General features: G+C 46.9%; 3 protein-coding genes across 4 annotated transcripts; 1 reads left to right on the top strand and 2 right to left on the bottom strand.

Moving 5' to 3' along the window:
• Positions 1-1,150: 1,150 nt before the first annotated feature.
• On the top strand, positions 1,151-4,535 carry LOC136528174 (mRNA-decapping enzyme subunit 2-like). 2 transcript variants are annotated; one of them, XM_066521101.1, is made up of 8 exons: positions 1,151-1,492; positions 1,590-1,741; positions 1,846-1,973; positions 2,369-2,467; positions 3,081-3,233; positions 3,425-3,528; positions 3,731-3,837; positions 4,132-4,535. In XM_066521101.1, exons 1-8 carry the CDS (start codon positions 1,407-1,409, stop codon positions 4,314-4,316), a joined length of 1,014 nt encoding a protein of 337 aa, XP_066377198.1. In that variant the 5' UTR covers positions 1,151-1,406; the 3' UTR covers positions 4,317-4,535. The 2 variants fall into 2 exon arrangements, with proteins under 2 accessions (XP_066377198.1, XP_066377199.1); XM_066521102.1 differs by having other exon boundaries at positions 1,155-1,492; positions 3,731-3,798.
• Positions 4,536-9,853: 5,318 nt separating this feature from the next.
• LOC136526457 (U-box domain-containing protein 21-like) lies at positions 9,854-10,243 on the bottom strand. Its single transcript, XM_066519120.1, has one exon. The coding sequence runs from the start codon at positions 10,241-10,243 to the stop codon at positions 9,854-9,856; it is 390 nt and encodes a 129-aa protein (XP_066375217.1).
• A 9,467-nt stretch (positions 10,244-19,710) lies between these two features.
• On the bottom strand, positions 19,711-20,253 carry LOC136526456 (late embryogenesis abundant protein 31-like). Its single transcript, XM_066519119.1, has one exon. It carries the CDS (start codon positions 20,251-20,253, stop codon positions 19,711-19,713), a length of 543 nt encoding a protein of 180 aa, XP_066375216.1.

Here is a 20,253-nt window from a genome sequence, read left to right as displayed (position 1 = left end):
ACATGATTATTGAAGCTAGAACAAACTTTGGCAGACCCCTTTTAAGAGATATCATCATTACTGCATGTTGGGTCATTTGGACTATAAGAAACGAAGTGATCTTCGACAATGGCCACATTAACCTCAATGCTTGGATGGCTCAATTCAGAGAGGAACTTGGTTTGGTGTGCACCAAAGCCAAGCAATCTGGACAAGGTACCCTCATTCTTTGGAGAGATAGCTATAGCTAAATATTTTATCTTTTATTTCTTTTTGGGCCGCAATACCGTGCTCATCGTCGCCAGGTGTAATGATGCAAACCCTTGGCGCTCACCATTGGCAAACATGTACAGCTAGTTGAGCTCACCGTTTGTCATACGTCGTGATGCACCACAACATTGTAGACTATGGCGCTCACCGTTGCTTATCGCACTCGATGCTGCTACTTGCAATCCGCAGCAGGATACTGCCCCGCCACCTACCACTCTTGAACAACGCTGATAGCTTCGCACAACTCACATCGCTTGCCTTACCCTCAACATTTGCCACCATTCACAGAGTAGGAGAAAAAGAGAGACAGGTGGTGAGGACCAGATGACCGAGCGAGACGATCAAATAAAGAAAGAGTTGGAGATAGGGCAATCTAGATTCGTAGGTAAGGCAGGGACGTGCCATTACTCTAGATGATTCTAGCTATATGTTTGGTGGATGGGTTATGTCATATGCTACAACATAAAGCAATAGTACTAAACATTGGTGAGCATCAAGATTTTGTCTTCTGACGTGGGTGTTCCATGATATGCTCTAAACCAATGTCACTCTAGTTCGATGCATGTCTAACGATGGGCATGTTCGCTTCGCTGAAAAAACAAGTCGAAACACTATTTTGGCTGATTTGTTGTGACAGAAAAATACTATTCTGCCTGAAAAAACAAGCTAAAAAGTATGAATTATAAGACAAGCGAACAGGACCGATGTAGCGATAGATTTAAAAACAAAAAAGAATCGACTTTAGAAAATTGATGCGGAACTCTTTAATTTTGAGAGCCTAAATTCTTTTGGAGAGCCAATTTACATATATATTTGGAGTTACTCTTACGTAGTCTTTATAGATGGACTGATATGAGTGGGCTTTAACTATTTTCATTGTCACGATGTTGAGAATGGTTGGGCTTTAACTAGCAATTTTTTTTATTTTAAATAAAAAATCCATCTCAAGCCCAACCGTCCACCACCCCCTCGTTCCCGTAGCCGTCTCCTTCCTCGCGTTCCTTTCGTCCGTACGCCGCCGCCGCCTGCCTTGCACCGCCGACAGTGCCTCAGTCCAGATCGAGCCTCCCTCTTCCCAGATCCGGTCCTAGGCTACAGTCGCCGCCGCCGCCGCCGCATCTGTCACCTTCACTCCTCGTGCGCGCTCTGGCTGGTGGATGACGATGGCGGGCGGCGGGGGACTGAACCGGTCTTCATCGAGGGGGCAGCTGCCGCCGCAAGAGCTGCTTGACGATCTCTGCAGGTATTTCCCTAACCCCCAAACCCCATCTCTCGAGTTCTTCTTGGATCTGCTTGGGTCAATCTAGAGTAAATCAATCTGAGCTGAATCGCCTCTGCAGCCGGTTCCTTCTGAATGTACCCAAGGAGGAGCTGGAGTCGTTCGAGCGGATCCTGTTCCTGCTGGAACAGGCGCACTGGTTCTACGAGGACAACTCCGTCGAGCACAACCCCAACCTCAAGTCCCTCTCCTTCAAGGACTTCACCTCCCTCAGTAAGACTGCCTGTGCATGGATGCATAGGTGATTATTGTTGGATTGGTCGCTGACGCCAGTTCCGTTGCATTGCTATGGTCGATTGGATTGGTGGTGTGTTCAGTGTTCAAGAGCTGCACTGCTCTCAGGCCCTACATCGCGCACCTGGATGATATCTACAAGGACTTCAACAACTACAAGTTCCGTGTCCCCGTGTCCGGCGCCATCATCCTAGATGACACTTATGAGAGGGTAATTTACTGATTTTTTTTTTGCCCCAATTTATTGCATTTTAGGAGTTCCCTGATTGTGATTTGTGAATTAGGAATCTGAATGTAGGTTGCACCAATAGCATTTTCCTTACATTTGAAATCGGTAGGCATACATTATCCTCTGAGTTATAGTTGGCCCTATATATTGAAGGAAAAACTGTGACTTCTGATGCTAGGATGTGGTGTTTTCACTGCAAATCTCTTATATATTTTCTTACACATACAATTTCACACGCTATTCTGCAATAAAATTATAAACATACATGAATTCTAGATTTTTTTTCTGACCCTTTGGAGCTCAATTTTGTTTGGGTGGGGGTGGGGTGGGGTTGTGTTGCTTCTCAAGACCAATTAACTTCTTCCCCTTCTCTACAGTGCTTACTTGTTAAGGGATGGAAGGCTGGGGCCAGCTGGAGCTTTCCTCGTGGAAAGAGGAATAAAGATGAGGAAGATCACACATGTGCCGTTAGAGAAGTAAACTTCTGCCTGTATCATCTTCCTGCCTGCAGTTTAATTTCCTTTCTGAGTGCACCCTGCAATTTCTTTGAAGCATATTGTACTTGCAGCAATGAAATATATATTAGATACCATTCAACACCATTTGCTGCTTTTATACTATAGTATTCCCTGCTTGGTTTGAGTTTACAAATTGCAATTTTCATATCGCTAGATCTTTGAATACTTTCATCTCTTCTTCGCAGCAAATGTCTGTTTGGTTAAACATGTATACATTTCATTCGTAGAGGGCATCCTTGTGGTCTGCAGGAGCAATCTTTGTCCTTTATGCTATCAGCAATATGTATCAATATTAAAGATAACAAGTGAATCACCAGTAACATTTTTTTCCACATGAAGGAAAAAACTTGATTAAAATATTTAGTTTGTTAAAGGCATTTCCTCTTGAATAGTAGAGTGGGTTTTCATACGATAAAGCCAATACTTTGCATGAGGTACTCAAAGATCCGTGTTGATAATATTTCATCCTTTTCCAATCTGGAGCACTTCTAATGCTTATATTTGTTAGTTCCTCCTGTTCAGCATATAGTAGTTTTTTTGCTAACTAACATCTACTTGAATAACAATGCAGGTTCTAGAGGAAACTGGGTGTGATGTTTCTACATTTTTAAATTTGGATGATTACATTGAAGTTTCAATTGGACAACAGAGGGTTCGGCTCTACATCATAACAGGGGTTAAAAGAGATACTGTGTTTGCACCTCAAACCAAGAAGGAAATCAGTGTATGCATAGTTCTGAATCTTGTTCGCATCGCTTTTATTGGCAGTGATGCACCTTTACTTTGCAAGGCTTATTGCTGCTCTCCTTGGCCGATTGTCCTTCATTGTACCTTTTCTGTTTCTGTTGTTTTCTTTTCCCTTTTAAAAAGGTATGAAATGATCCACTGAGCTATCTTCCTCTGCAAATTTGTTAGGAAATCTCATGGCACAGAATTGATGAACTCTTACCAGCTAGTGATGATGCAGTATCTCGGGCAGTGAATGGAATGAAGCTGTACATGGTTGCTCCATTTTTGACGTAAGTACCTTGTGATCCACGTTCTACTTTATTTGTTGGGGGAGATGCTGTTATGGGGGCATTGCCATTATTATAGATGCTCTCAAAAAAGAAGGAAACCAAAAATGTGCTTTTTTATTCTGTGGCTTGATCTACTTCTAATTTTCCAAAGCGTAAAATTGTTGCTTAAACATTGTTGTCTCCTGCCTTGTTCTCTTTCCAGGGGTCTTAAGGCTTGGATTGCCACGCATCCTCCACCACTGCATCAGAAACCAGAGACATCTGCTAGAGGTTTCTTCTGCTCCCCTTTAGGGCACGTTCGGTTTCCAGGTATTCAAGGCCTGGAACGGATCCGGCCAGGAATACTATTGAATTTTATACGGCCATGCATCACCGGGATATGTTCCGGCCAGGAATGGCCTCAACCGAATGGGCCCTTACCCATTCTGGCCAAGATTACAAAAATGGAAGGAAAAAAACTTTGAATTATTCGTAATAGTTCTTGCTACAAATTCGCCTAGTTTTGATGTCAGAAGTCAGTCAGTTGACGTCTTACTTCAGACTAGCCTAGGTTTTCTCCCTAAAGTCGTGGCATTCATTTGGTTATTATGTGGTGTCTGACAGGTACTGTGTGGAAGGCGAAGAATTCGTCAAGTGGCAGTACCCCAGTGGAGAACCCTGTTGCTAAAGCAGGATCTGACGTGCAGGCGCATCATGTTGACAACCGCCCCGGTCGCAGCTTCAGAAACTTCAGGTTTGACACAGCAAGCATCCTGCAGTCCATGGAGGCTTCCTTCCTACGCACCTAGGATCCCGACGAAGCATGATGAACCCTGCATCCTTGATGTGTTTCGTCATCCTTGATGTGTATAAACTGAGGACCAGCGCTATCAGTGTTGTCAGTCTGTCTTCGTTTCGTCTCTCTCACTCGTTCGTTGCACCTGTAATCTTCCACAGCAACAGATGTTTCGTCTTGCATGTGGAGTGTGGTATATATATGTGGTGTCCTGCCAGACGGTTGAATCTGATTTTTTTTCTGCTGCCCGGTTTCGTGGTGGTTGTCCATAAAGTTCTTTTTTTTAGAAACCGGGAAAACTATATTACATAAACTTCTTAATGTTTACACCAAATCTTACAAAGACCCTCTTAAGAAAAATGAAACTACAATCCATCAGAATTCTTATATGATTATATCCTGATTGAATTTAGTGGCATATCTGAGATAGAGTAAAGTACAATTCAATTTGGCCTCTGAACTTATCACTGAATTTAAAAGACATCTTTGAACTCGAATATCGGACAATTTATACCCCTGCCCTTAATTTTAAAATTAAGATAAATTATTCTACTTAAATGGTTTAGAGTGATTTCGATGGTGGTTTTGGCTGATGTGGCATGTGGGACCCACATATCTTCAATTTTTTAGTCATGCTATCTTTTATTAAATATTTAGGTTCCTAAATAATTCCAAATGAAAAAAAATCAACTAGAAATTTTTAGATCTATTTAAGCACTAAAAAATTTGTATAGAACGTGTCTCCATCCCACCGAGAATTTTAAAATTTTGAATTTCATAAGTAGAGAACTTAAGACTAGTACACTGGTGTTTGAAGTTTTGGCAGTATTCTATGAGGATTCAAGTAGTGTTGAATTGCTCGATTCAGTTGGAATCAGAATGATTGATTGCATGAATGTTGCTTCGTTGGATATTCTTTTGCAGAAGCTCTCTGTCCTAAAATATAAAGAATTTAAGTCTGTCCTAAGTTAAACTATGTAAAGTTTGATCAAATTTATAGAGAAAAGTATTAATATCTACCATATCAAATATGTAAATTATGAAAAAAATAATTTGTAATGTTTCAATAATCCCAATTTAATGTCATAACTATTATTCTTTTTTCTTATTTTGGTCAAACTTAACATAATTTGACTTAGGACAGACTTGAATCCCTTGTATTTCAAGACAGATGGAGTATAAGTTTGTGTAAAAAAAAGGCCAATATACGTGGTTCTATCAATCGGTCCATTTGGCTTCAAAGTATCACTGTACTAATTCTGATGACCTTGCCTGCAGTGAGCTCCAATGTTGAACGGGATGTAAGAAAAATCCAGCCCGAAAGCGACCCAGCTAGCGGTTTTGCATAAAAGAAAAAAGAAAACAAAAATAAGAGGCAGTCATCAAGAAAGCAAATCCACTGCAGTACGGTGGAGAAGAGGGAAAAACAGTAATGCCCTGTTCACTTGGCTGATAAGTTATGGATGAAAATATTGTTGGCTGATTTGTTATGAGAGAAAAATATTATTTGTTAGTTGAAAAAATACGACTTATAAAGTAAACAAACAGGGCGTAGAATGGTTCTCTCGGAGTAGCCATAGGTTGGGAGCAAGGGGCACAGGATCGGAATAGAAGACAACATGCCTTTGGGCCGTGTCATATTAAGATTCCAGTGTTTACACTATGTACCTAAGGATCCCTTTCTACTCTCTCTCTCACTCTAATCATTTTTATATACATATACGTTTCCGCCAAATTAAGTGTAAACTAATGCCGAAAGTGTGGCATGAATGTAAATGTAAGTTTGTCATTATAAGCTGTCAGATTCCTCTTGAAATATATATGCAACACTCTCCCGGTGGGCTTGTCGTTGAACCTAGTGAAGCGGTGAGCACTCTGGATGACCTGCGGGGAGGCTTGTTTCGTCGGCGTTGCGAGCAGCCCCTACCTCTGCTCTATGGCCCCAACATCCCCATGCACTACAAGAACGTACACGCGACAAAACAACAGTGTGGCGTAACGAGACTTAAATTTCAAAAAATAGAAAACCCTTCAATACGATGTCGGATGAAGATAATTTTTATATGTAAATTGTAGATCTCGATGAGATCTACAACTTTATAGTTTTAATTTTTTTCATTTAAGGACAATAAGATGCTCAAAAAATAATATAAAATTTTAACACCACAATAATCGCCTACTAGCGCTTGTCGCATTGGAGCACTAATATATTATTTGTATGGAGTTAAATGAAAATATTTTTATACCAAAGTTGTAGCTTTCAATGAGATCTACAACTTTGTAGTTTTGAGTTTTTTTATTTGAGGACGTTAAGATGCTAAAAAAATAATATAAAATTTCGGCGCCTACCGAAAATAGAAAACCGCTTTTGAAACCGGCCGAGAACCAAATTTGTCCGGTTTTGATAGTTGGAGGGTGTTTCTTAACCGGTTTCGTAGTTGAAGGTTGAAAATCGAACTTCGGCGCGAGTTGAGGGTTGGAAAGTGTTCTTTACCCATATAATTATATATAATGCTAGTCTACCTCCTCTGTGGCCCCGTTTGGATCGATGTACCAGTACTTCATCCGCTATAAATGCTATACGCCCTGTTCGTTTGGCTTATAAGCCGTACTTTTTTAGCCAACGAATAATATTTTTCTCTTACAACAAATCAGCCAATAGTATTTTTAGCCATGGCTTATCAGCCAAACGAACAGGCAATATCTATCTACTACCACTAGCTGAACTATGTGTTCGAGATCGTACCCTTGTTTTACTAGTAATACTGCAATGTAGCTTGTTCCCTGCACTTGGATTCCCCCACCCCAAAGTAATGTGAGTTTACTCGGTGCCTAGTAGCACAGTGAAAAAAAAATACTAGTACTTTGGTTATTTGGGAACTAAGCTAGGTAGCATTTTTTTTCAGTCATGGGCTGTGGAGGCCAACGTCAAGTAGAGAGGACACCGTGTTGCAACTCTGCAGGGGTATGGGCAGACGATCAGTCTTGTGGGCACCGAGGCAAGGGCGTGGGGGTTTCGGACGATTCGTTTGCTTTTGCAGCACCAGCAGGCACAAGCTCCAGCTTTGCAGGGCCGCAGAGGGTTGGTTGCTGGCGCGCGTCCTGCCAAGGAAAGCGGACGCCGATCCTCTTTCTGCCGGCGACCGAGGAGGAAGAAAAAACTACGACTACGACCCGAAAGAGATTGTAGTGTCTGTGCGAGGGTGGTGCCCATCCTCCAACGCAACGTACCCGCTTGCCACCGTTTCCGTGAAAGGGTGGTGGTGCGGCCGGTCGCGAAAAGCAGGGAGGGTGCGACCGTGCGAGCCGCGCGCCTGCGTTGTGGCATCGGAACGGGACGGGAATCAAATCGACTGGCTTGGCTGCTCCTGAGTCCTGTCCTGCACCTGCAGACAGTGGCAGGAGAGAGAGCGCAGTTTCTGTCGGCTTCATCTCACGAAACGCACGCCAAGGCCAACGCGTGGAGCCAGCGGCACACGCCCGGACGGACTCGATCTACTCCATGAGTTTGCTACATAAATCTACAGGTTTATATAAAAATCATGTACGGTAGACGTTTACAATAAAATTATATCTACGTGGGGCCTACGTCCAGAATCGGATCCAGAAACTAAAACCTTGCGTTCACGACTTAAATTTTTAGAAAAAATTACTAAAATTTGTCAGAAACGACTCAATTTGACAATCCGCTACTTTATGCAAAGTAGTGTGGCTGGAGTTTTATGTGGACCTTGCATAGGAGCTGGACCCTGGAACTAAAACATCGCATTCACACCTTATAATTTTCGAAAAATTGACTAAAATTTGCTGCAAATGGTAACAATACCCTACTTTGTGCAAAGTAGTACGACTGGACTTATATGTGGGCCCCACGTCGAGACCTGGACCCTAAAACTAAAATCTTGCGTTCACACCTTAAAAGTTTAGAGAAATTGATCAAAATTTGCTAGAGATGACTTAGTTGACAGCTCGCTAATTTGTGCAAAGTAGTGTGGCTAGACTCAGATGTGGGCCCCGCATTAAGAGCCGGACCCTAGAACTAAAACCTCACGTTAAAATTTTTGATAAATTGATCAAAATTAGCTAGAGATGACTTAATTTGACAGTCTGCAACTTTGTACAAAGTAGTGCGGTTAGACTTATATGTGGACCTTGCATAGGAGCATGAGAACTAAAACATGACGTTCACACCTTAGAATTTTCGAGAAATTGACTGAAATTTGCTGCAGATGAACCGGTTAACAATTCCCTACTTTGTGCAAAGTAGTACGGCTAGACTTATATGTGGGCCCCACGTCCCCGAAACTAAAATCTTGCGTTCACACCTTAAAAGTTTAGAGAAATTGATCAAAATTTGCTAGAGAAGACTTAGTTGATAGCTCGCTAATTTGTGCAAAGTAGTGTGGCTGGACTCATATGTGGGCCCCACGTTAAGAGCTGGACCCTAGAACTAAAACCTCCCGTTCACACTTTAATTTTTTTGAGAAATTAATCAAAATTAGCTAGAGATGACTCAAATTGACAGTGCGCTGCTTATATGTGGGTCGCTCCTCAAGGGTCGAACCCTAAAACTATTACACCTTAAAAATTTGAGTGAAATAGTTGGAGATGATTCAATTTGGCAGTCTATTAATTTGTGCAGCTAAATCTACACATATAGGCCCCACGTCAAGAGTCGGACCTTGAAACTAAACCCGTGAGTTAAACCCACACAATCCCAAAGGGGAAAAAACCACTTCCAACCCGCCTCAACCTAGATTTGTCATAAACCCAAGCCACCCCCAACCCATTAGAGAGAAATTTTCTCCGGTCATGGAATAATTTTCTTCAGTCTTTTCTCTGTTTTATTATGGTTAGATCTGGCCACAATGAAGAGATAGGGAGAATAAGTTTCAGATCAGTCTTCCTCATTTTTCGGTGGCAGAACAAAGAAAAAGAAAGACACTAAAAAGAACAAGTTTCTCAACTCCGCCTATATGAATGTTGGCCGTCGTTCGTTGGACATCTGTCCTCAGACCTTTTGCCGAGTGTTTGCATGTGCAGTCATCCATACTACAAAGCGTCGTACATGTTTGGTTTTGAAATCTGGAGCTATTCACAGTGTGGGTACAATTTAGATGAAAATTAGTTTCTGGATATTTGTGTAATCCAGGATGCTGGTAACGTGTTCATGTACCAGCTATTATCTAATATAATCTTCTTTCGTCGATAAAAAAAAGAGAGCCTTTGGCTCGAGGATCGGATTAATTTTCTTCCTTCCTTATTATTGTCGTTCCATCGAAATCGAACTGATGGATCAAATCAGCTGGCTGGGGCTGGGGGTCCTGTACCTGCAGGCCGGGGAGAGAGTGCAGCTTCTGAAACGCGCGCATATTTGCAAGGGGGGCGGTTCGGAGCGCTCCTATCCCCGACCCCCCGCTCCATGAGCCGCAAAAGAGGTTCACGGATCGAACCTGAACCGTGCCCTCGCCTGGTCCGCACGAACCGCGGTTAGCCGGGGATCGAACCGCGGCCAGCCCACATGTGTATGTGTCGCTGGCTCGCTGCTGCTCACGTACACGAGATCAAGTGCGTGATCCCGTCTATGATATGCATGTGTCGCTGTTGCTCACTACGAGTACGTACTACGATATCCGTGGCCATGTCGGACACGCGGAACATCTTCTTGACGAGCACCAGCACGGCCAGCGCGTGCGCGCGCACGGCCGCGAGGCCGGCGTCGGCGCACAGGACGCCGTCGAGCGCGGCCAGCGCCTTCTGGCTCGTGTTCTTGTCGGCGTCGACGAGGGCCTCCACGAGGACTGCCACCACGCCGAGCTCCGCGAAGCGCGCCGCGCCGCGGTCGGAGGCGGCGACGAGGTAGTAGGCCGTGACGAGCGCGGCCTTGGTGGCCTGCGTGGAGATGGGGTTCCAGACGAGGCCGACGAGCGCGTCGCACATGCCCGCGGTCCTCAGGACGGCCTACAGGGTGTGCCCGTCCGCCGACGACGCGAGCTCGCGGAGCACCAAGGCGGCGCCGGCCCGCGCTGGGAGCTCGCCGTGGGACATGACGGAGACGAGGGACTTGAGCGACGCCGGGGAGGCAATGCAGCGGCGGGCCTCGTCGTCGAGCGGGAAGAACACGGTGAGCGCAGCCAGGACGTCGCCCAGCGCGCAGGAGACCGCGGCGGCGCCCTCGACGCGCTCGCCGGCGAGGCGCGCGAACGAGGCGAGGCGGCGGTGAGCAGCTAACGAGGTGAGGCGGCGGGTCGACCAGAGGGTCGATAGGGTCGCGACCCTTTTGCCCCTCTTCTATTTCGAATCGAGCCACAGCCAAATTTTAGGAGCGGAGCGTATTCGGAAGCGGTTCGACCCGCACCCTCTGCAGCTTAACGCACGCCAAGTCCAACGCGTGGGAGCCGGCCCGGCCTTGACACCGCACGGCGAGCGCGCATGCATGGGCGGCGGCGTACGTGCATCATATCCATGCACGGCGTGGTGCATGGAATCGACGCGGAGCCTTCTGGAACGCCACGAATGTCGGTGGCAGGAAGGAGCAGGACGGGGCGAGGGAGCCGTTGCTGCTAGCTGCCCACCACCGCGGCTCAGATCGTATCTTTACCTTTTCTTTTCAGAATTGCTATCCGTCAACCGGATGTTTTGGCTCCATGCAACAACCCGAATTCTGGACCATTAGATTTGACACGTGTCGCGTAGCTGCGAAGTGCACCGGCAGATCCCTCGCGTCCTGCAACATGCACTCTCTGCGTCATTATGGGCTCCCCAAGATCCTCTGTGACGTGATTCTGCAACATGTTGGTGCAGCGTGGCTGTGGGTGTGTCACCGGAGCGCAGAGGATCCGTGTGACCTGAAGGTAGTGGGCGTGGCAGTAGGGGCTAGTGGGGTTGCATCTGATATTTGACATTTGTGAATAATTTAATATATTTTTATCTGATGTCTGGAATCCATAAAAAATTAGCATATATTTGTGTTATTTCTAAATTACATCACTATGTCTAATAAATTATATTAAAAAATCATTGTAAAAAAAAAACTCGACCTACGGAGGGTTATGACGGCCCCGGGGTTTTCCATTTAAGAAGAAGATCTTCTCACATAGATCGAGAAAACCCCCACCCCCATCATGACGCAGCGGTATCCATTGCCTTGTGAGAACCGGGCCGGGCCATAACTGCGCTTTGGCACATGGGGACGGGCGAGGGGATTTTTTTAACCTCAGCCTAAAATTCGCTTCCACTGGGAGTCAAACTCAGGACCTGAGGAGTGCCGCTGGGTCACCTAACCGTTTGAGTTAGACGCGCTTTGGCATTGTAAATATAGTAATGAGACAATATAAATATAGTAATAAGACATTGTAAGTGTATGAACAAAATCTGATTGTTAGTAGAGGCTAAAATAACCGTACGTTGGGTAGACAGATTCTTTCTTTTTGGTTGGGAGAGTTGCCCACCCTGCTTTGGTTGAGGTAATTTTGAACGCTCCATCGTATCAGGCCACCAACAGATTTTTGTTTCCAAAAATTTTAAAACGTAATCTTGCTTCAAACAGCGATTCGGAACTATGCTTTTGAGAAACGGAACGGCATTAGTCAATGCGCACGTACGAATGCTTCAAACGAAACGGATGGCACGCCACAAAATTGTGTACAGACCAGGCCTGGTACAGAACTGCCATCCGGTTCCAATGCTGCCAGCTGCCCTATACAAGTACGTACAGCGTTAAGGGTGTCTTTCGGAAAACCACCATCTACTTCTTCACAAAGTAGGGACTGTGGTGGAATAACTTAACTGAGCAAGGACTTTTCTGGTAGGAAGGCATCCAGGCTTACCGCTATATAAGCCCAACTAGCAGGTTGGCAAAATCTACTTCTCGACTCGTTTTAGCCTACCTGTTGATACTAGTACTACGTAGCCTAGTAGGTAGTAGTGATAATACGAGCTGCTTCCTGTGTTTTCATTGTGTCTGCTCTGCTCATTGGGATGTCAAATTGTCTCTAATGTATAACATACCTGGGCTCGTTTTTGTCTGGTCACTTGAGTCGGGCTATGACTCAACCATCTGAATTCAGTTTACCTCGTGTTGTCTTATTAATTATCATCAGTTAACAAGTTGTTGTCTGTAGCTAAGCATCAAACAAACCATCTTAGCTCGATCTTCTTAACTCTGACGAGTCTGTGCACTATTATTAATTTTTTTCCCGTTTCTTAGCTCGATCAATTTTTGACTCATTGGCCCTGTTTGCTTGTCGTATAATCCATACTTTTTAGCTTATTTTTTTAGCCGGAACAATATTTTTCTCTCATAACAAATCAGCCAGAACAATATTTCGGTTTGTTTTTTCAGCGAAACGAACGGGGCCATTGTATTGTACTTTGTTTCCATGGAACAGATCTGCTCCCCTCTTAGCCAGAAAAAGATGGTGATCGTGCCCAGGATCAAAGCTACTTCAAGCAGGGCCTTATCTATCTACTAGTAGCAGTAGTGTTGTTTGGTCTGTTGCTTTGTCTTCCATGTCTAGTGTTGTGATGGCATGACTATCAGTATTGGTTACTTGAGTTGAGTCAGACCCTCATGCATGTGCCATGACGCACGTTATTATCTCAGTTTACATGGCTTCTGTTGTGCCGTGTGGTACATTTCTCTAAGTTAGTGATGCTATCATCAGATCGTCGAGTTTTTCTTCAGTTTCCTCCATATGCGATGAATGTCAATTTGTCTTGCCAGCTTGCCTCTCTGGCAGACCGTACGTTGCCACCGCAGCGCCGGCCCTCATCCTTGCTTGGCCTGGCAAGCTCGCTCAAAAGTTGATTAGTGGAGCTATATACTGAATGTCTATATTCTTACCCAAAAAGGAAGAGTTAAATAATGCTAAATGCTCAAAAGGTTTACTCTCCCACTATTTCTAATAGTATATTGCCCGTGCTAACGCTACGATAATATCTAGGAAAAAAATAAAACATAAAACCAAAATAAATAGCCTCTTCATGCTCTTGTGATTCCCTACGACTCGTAAAACATCTGTACCCTATGGATTTTAGGACTAACTACTAAAGCCCTCAATGCCATCATCTTCTAGTAAAACCATAAAGTTTTTTAGCACCAATTGGCCCATATAAGATGTAAAGATCTTGCAACATTATTAAAGAATCTCCAATAGAAACATTGATAATCACATATTTATGAAAACAAAAGGAGTATAATATGTATTAAAAAATATTTGAGTATACAAAGACCAAACTAATATAAAGGAAAATATTGGAAAAGAAATAAAGTGCAGCATACCTTTATGTTAATCACTTTTATGCTGCTTGGAATTTTCTATATAACAATAGTTATCAATTAGAAGAAATATAATTAACCACACATGAACCTGGGCATTTGACACTCAACAGGTGCCTAAATCAATATCATGGTATCATCACTAACCACACATGAACCTGGGCATTTGACAATAGAGCATTTAGTCAGCTTTCAATTCCACGGTATGATCACAACGAAATTGCATCTGACACTCAACAGTTACCCAATACCCGTACATGATCAGCACCAAATTAGCAGCTAAAGCAACCATCAGAGCATGGAATACGCAAAACAAATCAAATAATTGGAACCAGAGAACAACAGTGCTTACGATCCAATTCCTGGTTTCGGTAAGTCCTTGGGCGAGCCCATGGGTGCAGTAGGCAACATCTAATACCAAAGACACGAACGGAAGGAGGCACATATGTGGAAGGAAGGGATTGACGAAGAGAGGACATCGCACCCTGAACAACATTGCCACCATACACATGTGCTAGACAATAACCTGTATGAAGATAGAGGAACAAATTCAAGCAAAAATAGTATGTATGCAAGTATGTATGCAGATTCTTGACGTTGCTATTCCATCTAGAATAGCAACGTCAAGAACACCTGGGATCGTAGACAGTAGTGATCTGGGAGGCCAATTACAAATACTATTAAATTTTGCACCAAATTACTACCATGCATCCATAAAAAAGCTACTTCGCATGGGTTCAGAGATCAGAATCAAGGGAGGCCAGAGAGAGGGAAATTACAAAAATGAAATCATCTGCACCTGTACACAGTCACCTCCATGCCGGTTCAAGAAGTTGCTGCATCTAGATACTAATGCTCAAGTACATGTCCACGCAGTCGCCGGGCGCCACTGGCAGGCCGCGCCTGACCGAGCGGCGTGCCACCGCCTGGAGGCTGCATACGGTCACCTCAGGGTCACCGCTGGTGGAGAATGGGGCGCCGCCGCCACCAGATCCACCATGGGCTGGGGACGGGAGCTGCCATCAACGACTCTGGGGAAGTGACTGCTCGTGGCGCGGCTGATGGTCTCGTCGCCGCCGCTAGAGGAGAAGTGGCCTTCATGCCCTCGGCGTTGGGAGACTGGAGCGCGTCCGGCCTTCTGCTTGGCCGGCGGCCACGCTGTCAGTGGGCTGATCTCGGAGGTACGGCGGCGTTGATGGGAAAGTGAGACGAATATACGGTGAGGACGGGCAGGCCGCGCCCCGATGGCAACGCCCCCGGCAGGCCCCTGGTGGCTGCGCTCTCAGCCAGGGGAGGCGCGCCCTCAGCCAGGGGATGCGCGCCCGCAGCCAGGCCAGCAGCAGCCACGGCCAGGGCCAGCGGGTTCGCGATGGCGGCAGGGGGCGATCGCGGCAGCTCCGCGGGAGGGGGAGGGAGGGCAGACACACTAAATATCACCCGTCGGATTCGAAAAGTAACGAGAGAGAATGGCTAAGAGATAATTTGATGCATCTGTTTTGATGGTGTTATATTTTCTGAGTGCATTCATGAATGTGGATATACCATAGATCATGACTGCGGAGCAGGTATTTATTGTGTGGCTGTAGATTTATTCTAACTGGTACATTATAGAGGTATATAGTAGATAGTAGATAGATAGTAGATATTATATAGTAGATAGATGACGTTCTGTAATGGAGTATTTGCAAATTTGCCATTATATATTTTCTCTCTCTTTTTTCCAATAATGATATTCAAATATGGTAGCATTTTTTGCAACCAACAGTTGCCCATTATATATATATATATTATTTGTTAAAAACATTAAGGCAGTGTTTGGTTGCTAGGACCAATCCAGCACCGGTAGATCTTGGATAGGTGCCTGGGACCCACGTGTCCTACTGTTTGGTTGCTGGATTGAATGAACCCATCCATGACTGAACGATCCGAAGCCACCGAATATTCTCGATTGATGCTGTATGGTCGTGTGCGGCAAGGATCACCGGGAACCAGATCCTCTGCAGTCGACCCTCACGACTGCATCCGGCAGTCGTTCCATCCCTGCCGTTCCTTGGCATCGAACGGACCAGCGGAGCCCAGGCGCTCCACCTCCTCTGCACGTCGTTCCGGCCCAACAACATGGCCCGTTAAGCGTAGAACGCAAGCATCGGTCCTCTGTCCCCCGCCGTCGCAACTCGATCGGTCTCCTTCCCCTCCACCGCCGTCGCTCTCGCGAGCTCATCCAGCATGACTCGGGCAGCGACGACGGCGTTGGCGTCCACACGGCCGACGTGCGGGACGCATCCGCCGTGGCGCGAGCGCTCGAGGAGGCCTGCCCCGTCGACGTGGTGGTCTGCAACCACGGCGTGTTCGAGTCGCGGGAGCTTGAGAGGCAGGACATGGATGAGATCTGGCGGATGGTGGACGTCAACCTCATGGGCACCCGGAGCACGAGCAGTCTAGGTGTGCAGAGTAGAGAGAAAGATCTACGAGTGCAGAGTACTCTACTTATCAATGGCAACCGAGCACGAGCAGGGCAGGTGTCCATGGGGTTCTGAATTTTGTTTGAAAACGTTGGCTTGTTCTTGTTCAGATGGATCAGAAGCCGAACACGAAGAGGCACCTATTCGAGGAAGACAAGAAGCTGGGCATCCTGGTGAGTGGTGAGGGACGAGGCCGCGAGCCATACATGATGCCCAACACGGCGTTTGACGTCGATGCTCGACTTCACCAACCCGGAGGCGCACGCCCGGTTCAAGAGCATCGTTCCTGCAGGGGATGATGGACCACGGCATCAGCGGCTGGATGGCTGGCTTCGACGAGGGCCTGCCTCTGGACGTGCGGCTGCCCTCCAGCGAGGACCGCGCCGCGCACAACCGGTACCCCGGAGCTGTGGGCGCGCGTCAACCGCGAGTTCGCCGACGAGTGTACTTTTGTTATATGCATTCAATGTGTACGTCACCATGGGAAGTGATTATTGTAGGAGGCTATTAATTAATGTAATTTAATGGTGACTTCTCTTTCTTAAATCCATCTATTATTTTTTTTAACAATTGTTGCATTCTTACTAAATGTATACAAATATGTCTTACAAAAGAAAATCTTAGATGGACCCATACAATTAACCAAACATAATCTTGTACTAACTCGTACCATTCAACACAACCATCCAAACAAAAGTCATGTACTATACCGTACACCAGCGGCGGATCCAAAGGGGGGGCTGGGGGGGGCTCCAGCCCCCTAATGGCTTGATTTCAAGCCTAATCACTGTAGCAAAAGCTTGATTTCACCATTAAATCTTCATGCAAATCAACATATCTATTGTTTTAGCCCCCCCTTATCCCGCATCGTGCATCCGCCACTGCCGTACACGTAACCAAACAATCAAACCATACCATCTCATACAGAATTGTCTCATCCACCCTCCATCGATGATCCATCCTATCCATCTCCATACACCTAACCAAACACTACCTAAAACCCTAACGCGTTGCGAGACAGGAACTTTGCATTCGGCAACTCCCCCTACGGGCCGGGTCCGGTTGAAGCACCGCCGCGGTTGCTCTGATCTGACCAGCGCACACCGCGGACCAATGGCGTGCAATGCAAATGCAAGCACCATCATGTTAGTTGTAAATGGGTCGCAAGCACACAACAGAGGATGACAGACGGTGTGGCACGTGGGGCCAGCAGCCGGCTAGGGCCAGCGGGAAGACTTAAAGATCTAGTTTATACAAAAAAAAAACTTTCACAAACACAGTATCTTTAGAAAACTTAACATTAAAAAATTGGGAATGAAGATTAAAAAAAACTATGTTGTTTCTTTAGAAAATGGTCGAAGTAAAACTAGTAATTTGTTTAGGGAAGGTGGCGTGTAAAGTTTAGTAAGGGGAAAAATGTTTTTAAAAGCTTTGACAAAGAGGTGACCAGAACACCTACCTTCATATAAAACTGTGCACTTTCTTTTATCTAAAAAAAGGCTATATGTAACAATTAACACCGGCAAAAAAAAAGGTTGTATAGAAATTCTCAGAAAAGTTACAGAAAACTAAACAGAAACTCGAGTGCTCGGTTTTCTCAGAGATATTAAGTTGAAGTGTACGGAGTATATATCTAGAAATTGCGCGGGAGCACCGCGGGTGGAGGCTTGGCGAGCTCCCTGTTTCGCACATGTGAGATGAGCAGTACTGTCGAACGTGCGTCGTACCGCATCGATGCTGTCCTGTTTAAAAAATTTGCACGGCATGCATGTGGCGGAGTACGACGTCGACGTGTGATGTGAGGCTGGGGCCTGGCCGCCTGACCCAGGGCACATCACATCGTTGGGAAGTGCCTGCCCATCCCGGACCCGGGCACATCACGTGTCGCAAATGCAAGCACGGCGACACGATACGGCACCAGCGGATGGGCATTCATGGCCCCGTGGAACGGCCGCGAGATACGGGACGCGGCGGCCACGGCCGCGGGGGGAGGCGCACGCAGCGGGAGCGCGGCCATGGCTTGTGAATTCTCGAGATCAGAGAGAAGGGGGCCGGGGAGAACACCGAGTTTACTTTGGATCTCGAAGGTATATGGAGTATGCAGTAACGTGACGTTTGGCCGGTATCCAACTGAAAACTTTGGTTGTTAAAAAAAAAGAAAACTTTGGTTGTAAAAAAAAACCTGAAAACTTTGGTATGAATAGTTGAATACCGGAGCCTTGGCTGGCGACCGACTCTACGACTCAACCTTGGCGGAGTCTAATCAAAATTCCAACTCTACGTGACACAGGTTTTATAACTTGTGATAATAAGTAGTAGTAGAACTCTCTATATGTCAACAAAAAGTTATCAAAAAGAAGCCCATGGACCCAACTCAATAGCCCTTCTCTTCCCCTCCGGGCTGTAGGAAAGTTATCACAAATAAATTGCAGCCAAGGTCTGTGCATCTAATACCTTTGACTGGACACTAAATCTTCCCCAAAGTCTGAGCAATGCCATTTGCATGGCCTGGTTTCTCCGCGGATAGCTTCCTTCTTTATCCTTGAAGCTGGCTGGCCCTGAGGACATAGTCAGGAACAATCCCCACACGGCCGTGCAGCCCGATATGCGCCGGCTTGGAGCCATAGTTACCACAAGATAAGTCAGGTGCAGCCTAATCTTTTTCTTGCCCAGTTTAAGAATCTGCGTAGAATGCCATGTCTGGGAAAAAAAACAGAGGCTTTTATCTGTGTATCATTATAAAAATTGGTAATTACTCACAAACTATTAAAAAGTTTAAGCGCTCACCGGTGCTATTGACTTAAACTCTCTTGCCCTCGTGCCATTCCGTCTTCATTTTATTTGGTTTTCACGGTTTAGATGTCTTGACAGGTGGGACTAGCTAATGAAATTGTCTAGAATACCACGGCTCTCCCAACCCTATCTCTCTCCGTAGCCCTTTCTGGCGGCGGCGGCCGTCTCGGCACGAAGCGTGGACAAGTTCAGGAACGCGCTCGCTGCTCGGCACATCAAGCTGGGCCTCGACCGCGTCCCGCTGCACGCGCGGCCGCTGCTCGCGGCGACGCGGCGTGTGCGCTCTCGGGTGCGTACATCGGCGTGTTGAACGCCTGCAGCCGCGCTGGGTTGCTCGACGGGGACGGGCTGCGGTGCTTCGACCGCATGCTGCTGGAGTACAAGGTCACGCCCAACGCGCAGCGCTATGGCTGCATGGTGGACCTGATGGCCCGCGCCGGAAGGCTGGACGGACGCGCGCGCGCTCATCTCGGCTCGGAGGGGCCCGTAGGCTGTAGGTGCGCGGTGACCACTGCCAGCGGCCGCGGGCGATGGATGCGTCCGCGTGCGGCATGTGACGGCCGCTTCCCTCTACGTGCCTTTCGTTGCTCGTCAACATGCTACATCCGATCTGAGCCGACCGTGCGCCTGCACGGTGGCGTGCTCGTCAAATGCATAAGCAGGTTCGCTGCACATCTGATTGTTTCTGTCGCTTTTTACGTCTCACGATCCATGTTTTACAACTTGTTATTATCAAGTAAGAGGGTGTACGTATGCATACATGATACATGTTCTACAGCACATTTGCAAACAAAACTTACACTGCAATCAGCAACAAGCGTGCAGTGTATCGTCATCGGTCGGTAGGATCGTCGACGTGCGTTCCATGCGGCCTAGCTAGCAGTGACTGCCGGCAGCGGTTCAGCCGCGCGGCGGCGGCGATGGACGCGCCCACCCCGCCTGGCCGCGTCGGGGTCGCTGCGCACCTCCGCGTCCACTACCCGCTCCGCGTCTTCCCGCTCCACCTCCTTGTCCGCGCCCTCTGCCTCGCCGTTGCGTCCTGCTTGGGACAAGGGTCGCCAGCTTAATTTGACTAGCATAGCACATGCGAGGAAGGACGTGTGGCGAACCGCGAGGACTTGGCGCAGCGTGGTCTTGTCCGTCTCGCGCTCCGTCTGGGCGTTGGCGTCCGCGGCCACACGCGCCTGCGCGGCGAGCCCGCCCGTCGGCGCCTCGTCCAGCCCGGTCGCACGTGCCTCGGCCGCCGCGTCGCTCGCCTCAACCGGCTGGTCGCCTGCAAAGAACACGGTCACCTCCAGCACTTCACAGATCGTTATCTTGGTCCCTCGGCAGCGCCCACCGCTGCTGCTGGTGTGGAGGGTGCGTGGTGAACATGGTTGGGGCAGTCGTGCTCGCCGTCGGCATCCTCCCGTCAT

This window comes from Miscanthus floridulus, chromosome 19, assembly GCF_019320115.1.
Source record: "Miscanthus floridulus cultivar M001 chromosome 19, ASM1932011v1, whole genome shotgun sequence".
Taxonomy (NCBI): Eukaryota; Viridiplantae; Streptophyta; class Magnoliopsida; order Poales; family Poaceae; genus Miscanthus; species Miscanthus floridulus.
This window is presented reverse-complemented; position numbering and strand designations above follow the sequence as displayed.

Excerpts from the sequence above, each read along its gene's own strand:
- LOC136528174 (XM_066521101.1), top strand. The coding sequence starts at position 1,407 with ATGACGATGGCGGGCGGCGGGGGACTGAACCGGTCTTCATCGAGGGGG. Across the intron at positions 1,974-2,368 it reads TAGATGACACTTATGAGAGG|TGCTTACTTGTTAAGGGATG; the intron begins GTAATTTACTGA and ends CCTTCTCTACAG. Across the intron at positions 3,234-3,424 it reads AAACCAAGAAGGAAATCAGT|GAAATCTCATGGCACAGAAT; the intron begins GTATGCATAGTT and ends CAAATTTGTTAG.
- LOC136526457 (XM_066519120.1), bottom strand. The coding sequence starts at position 10,243 with ATGTGCGACGCGCTCGTCGGCCTCGTCTGGAACCCCATCTCCACGCAG.
- LOC136526456 (XM_066519119.1), bottom strand. The coding sequence starts at position 20,253 with ATGACGGGAGGATGCCGACGGCGAGCACGACTGCCCCAACCATGTTCA.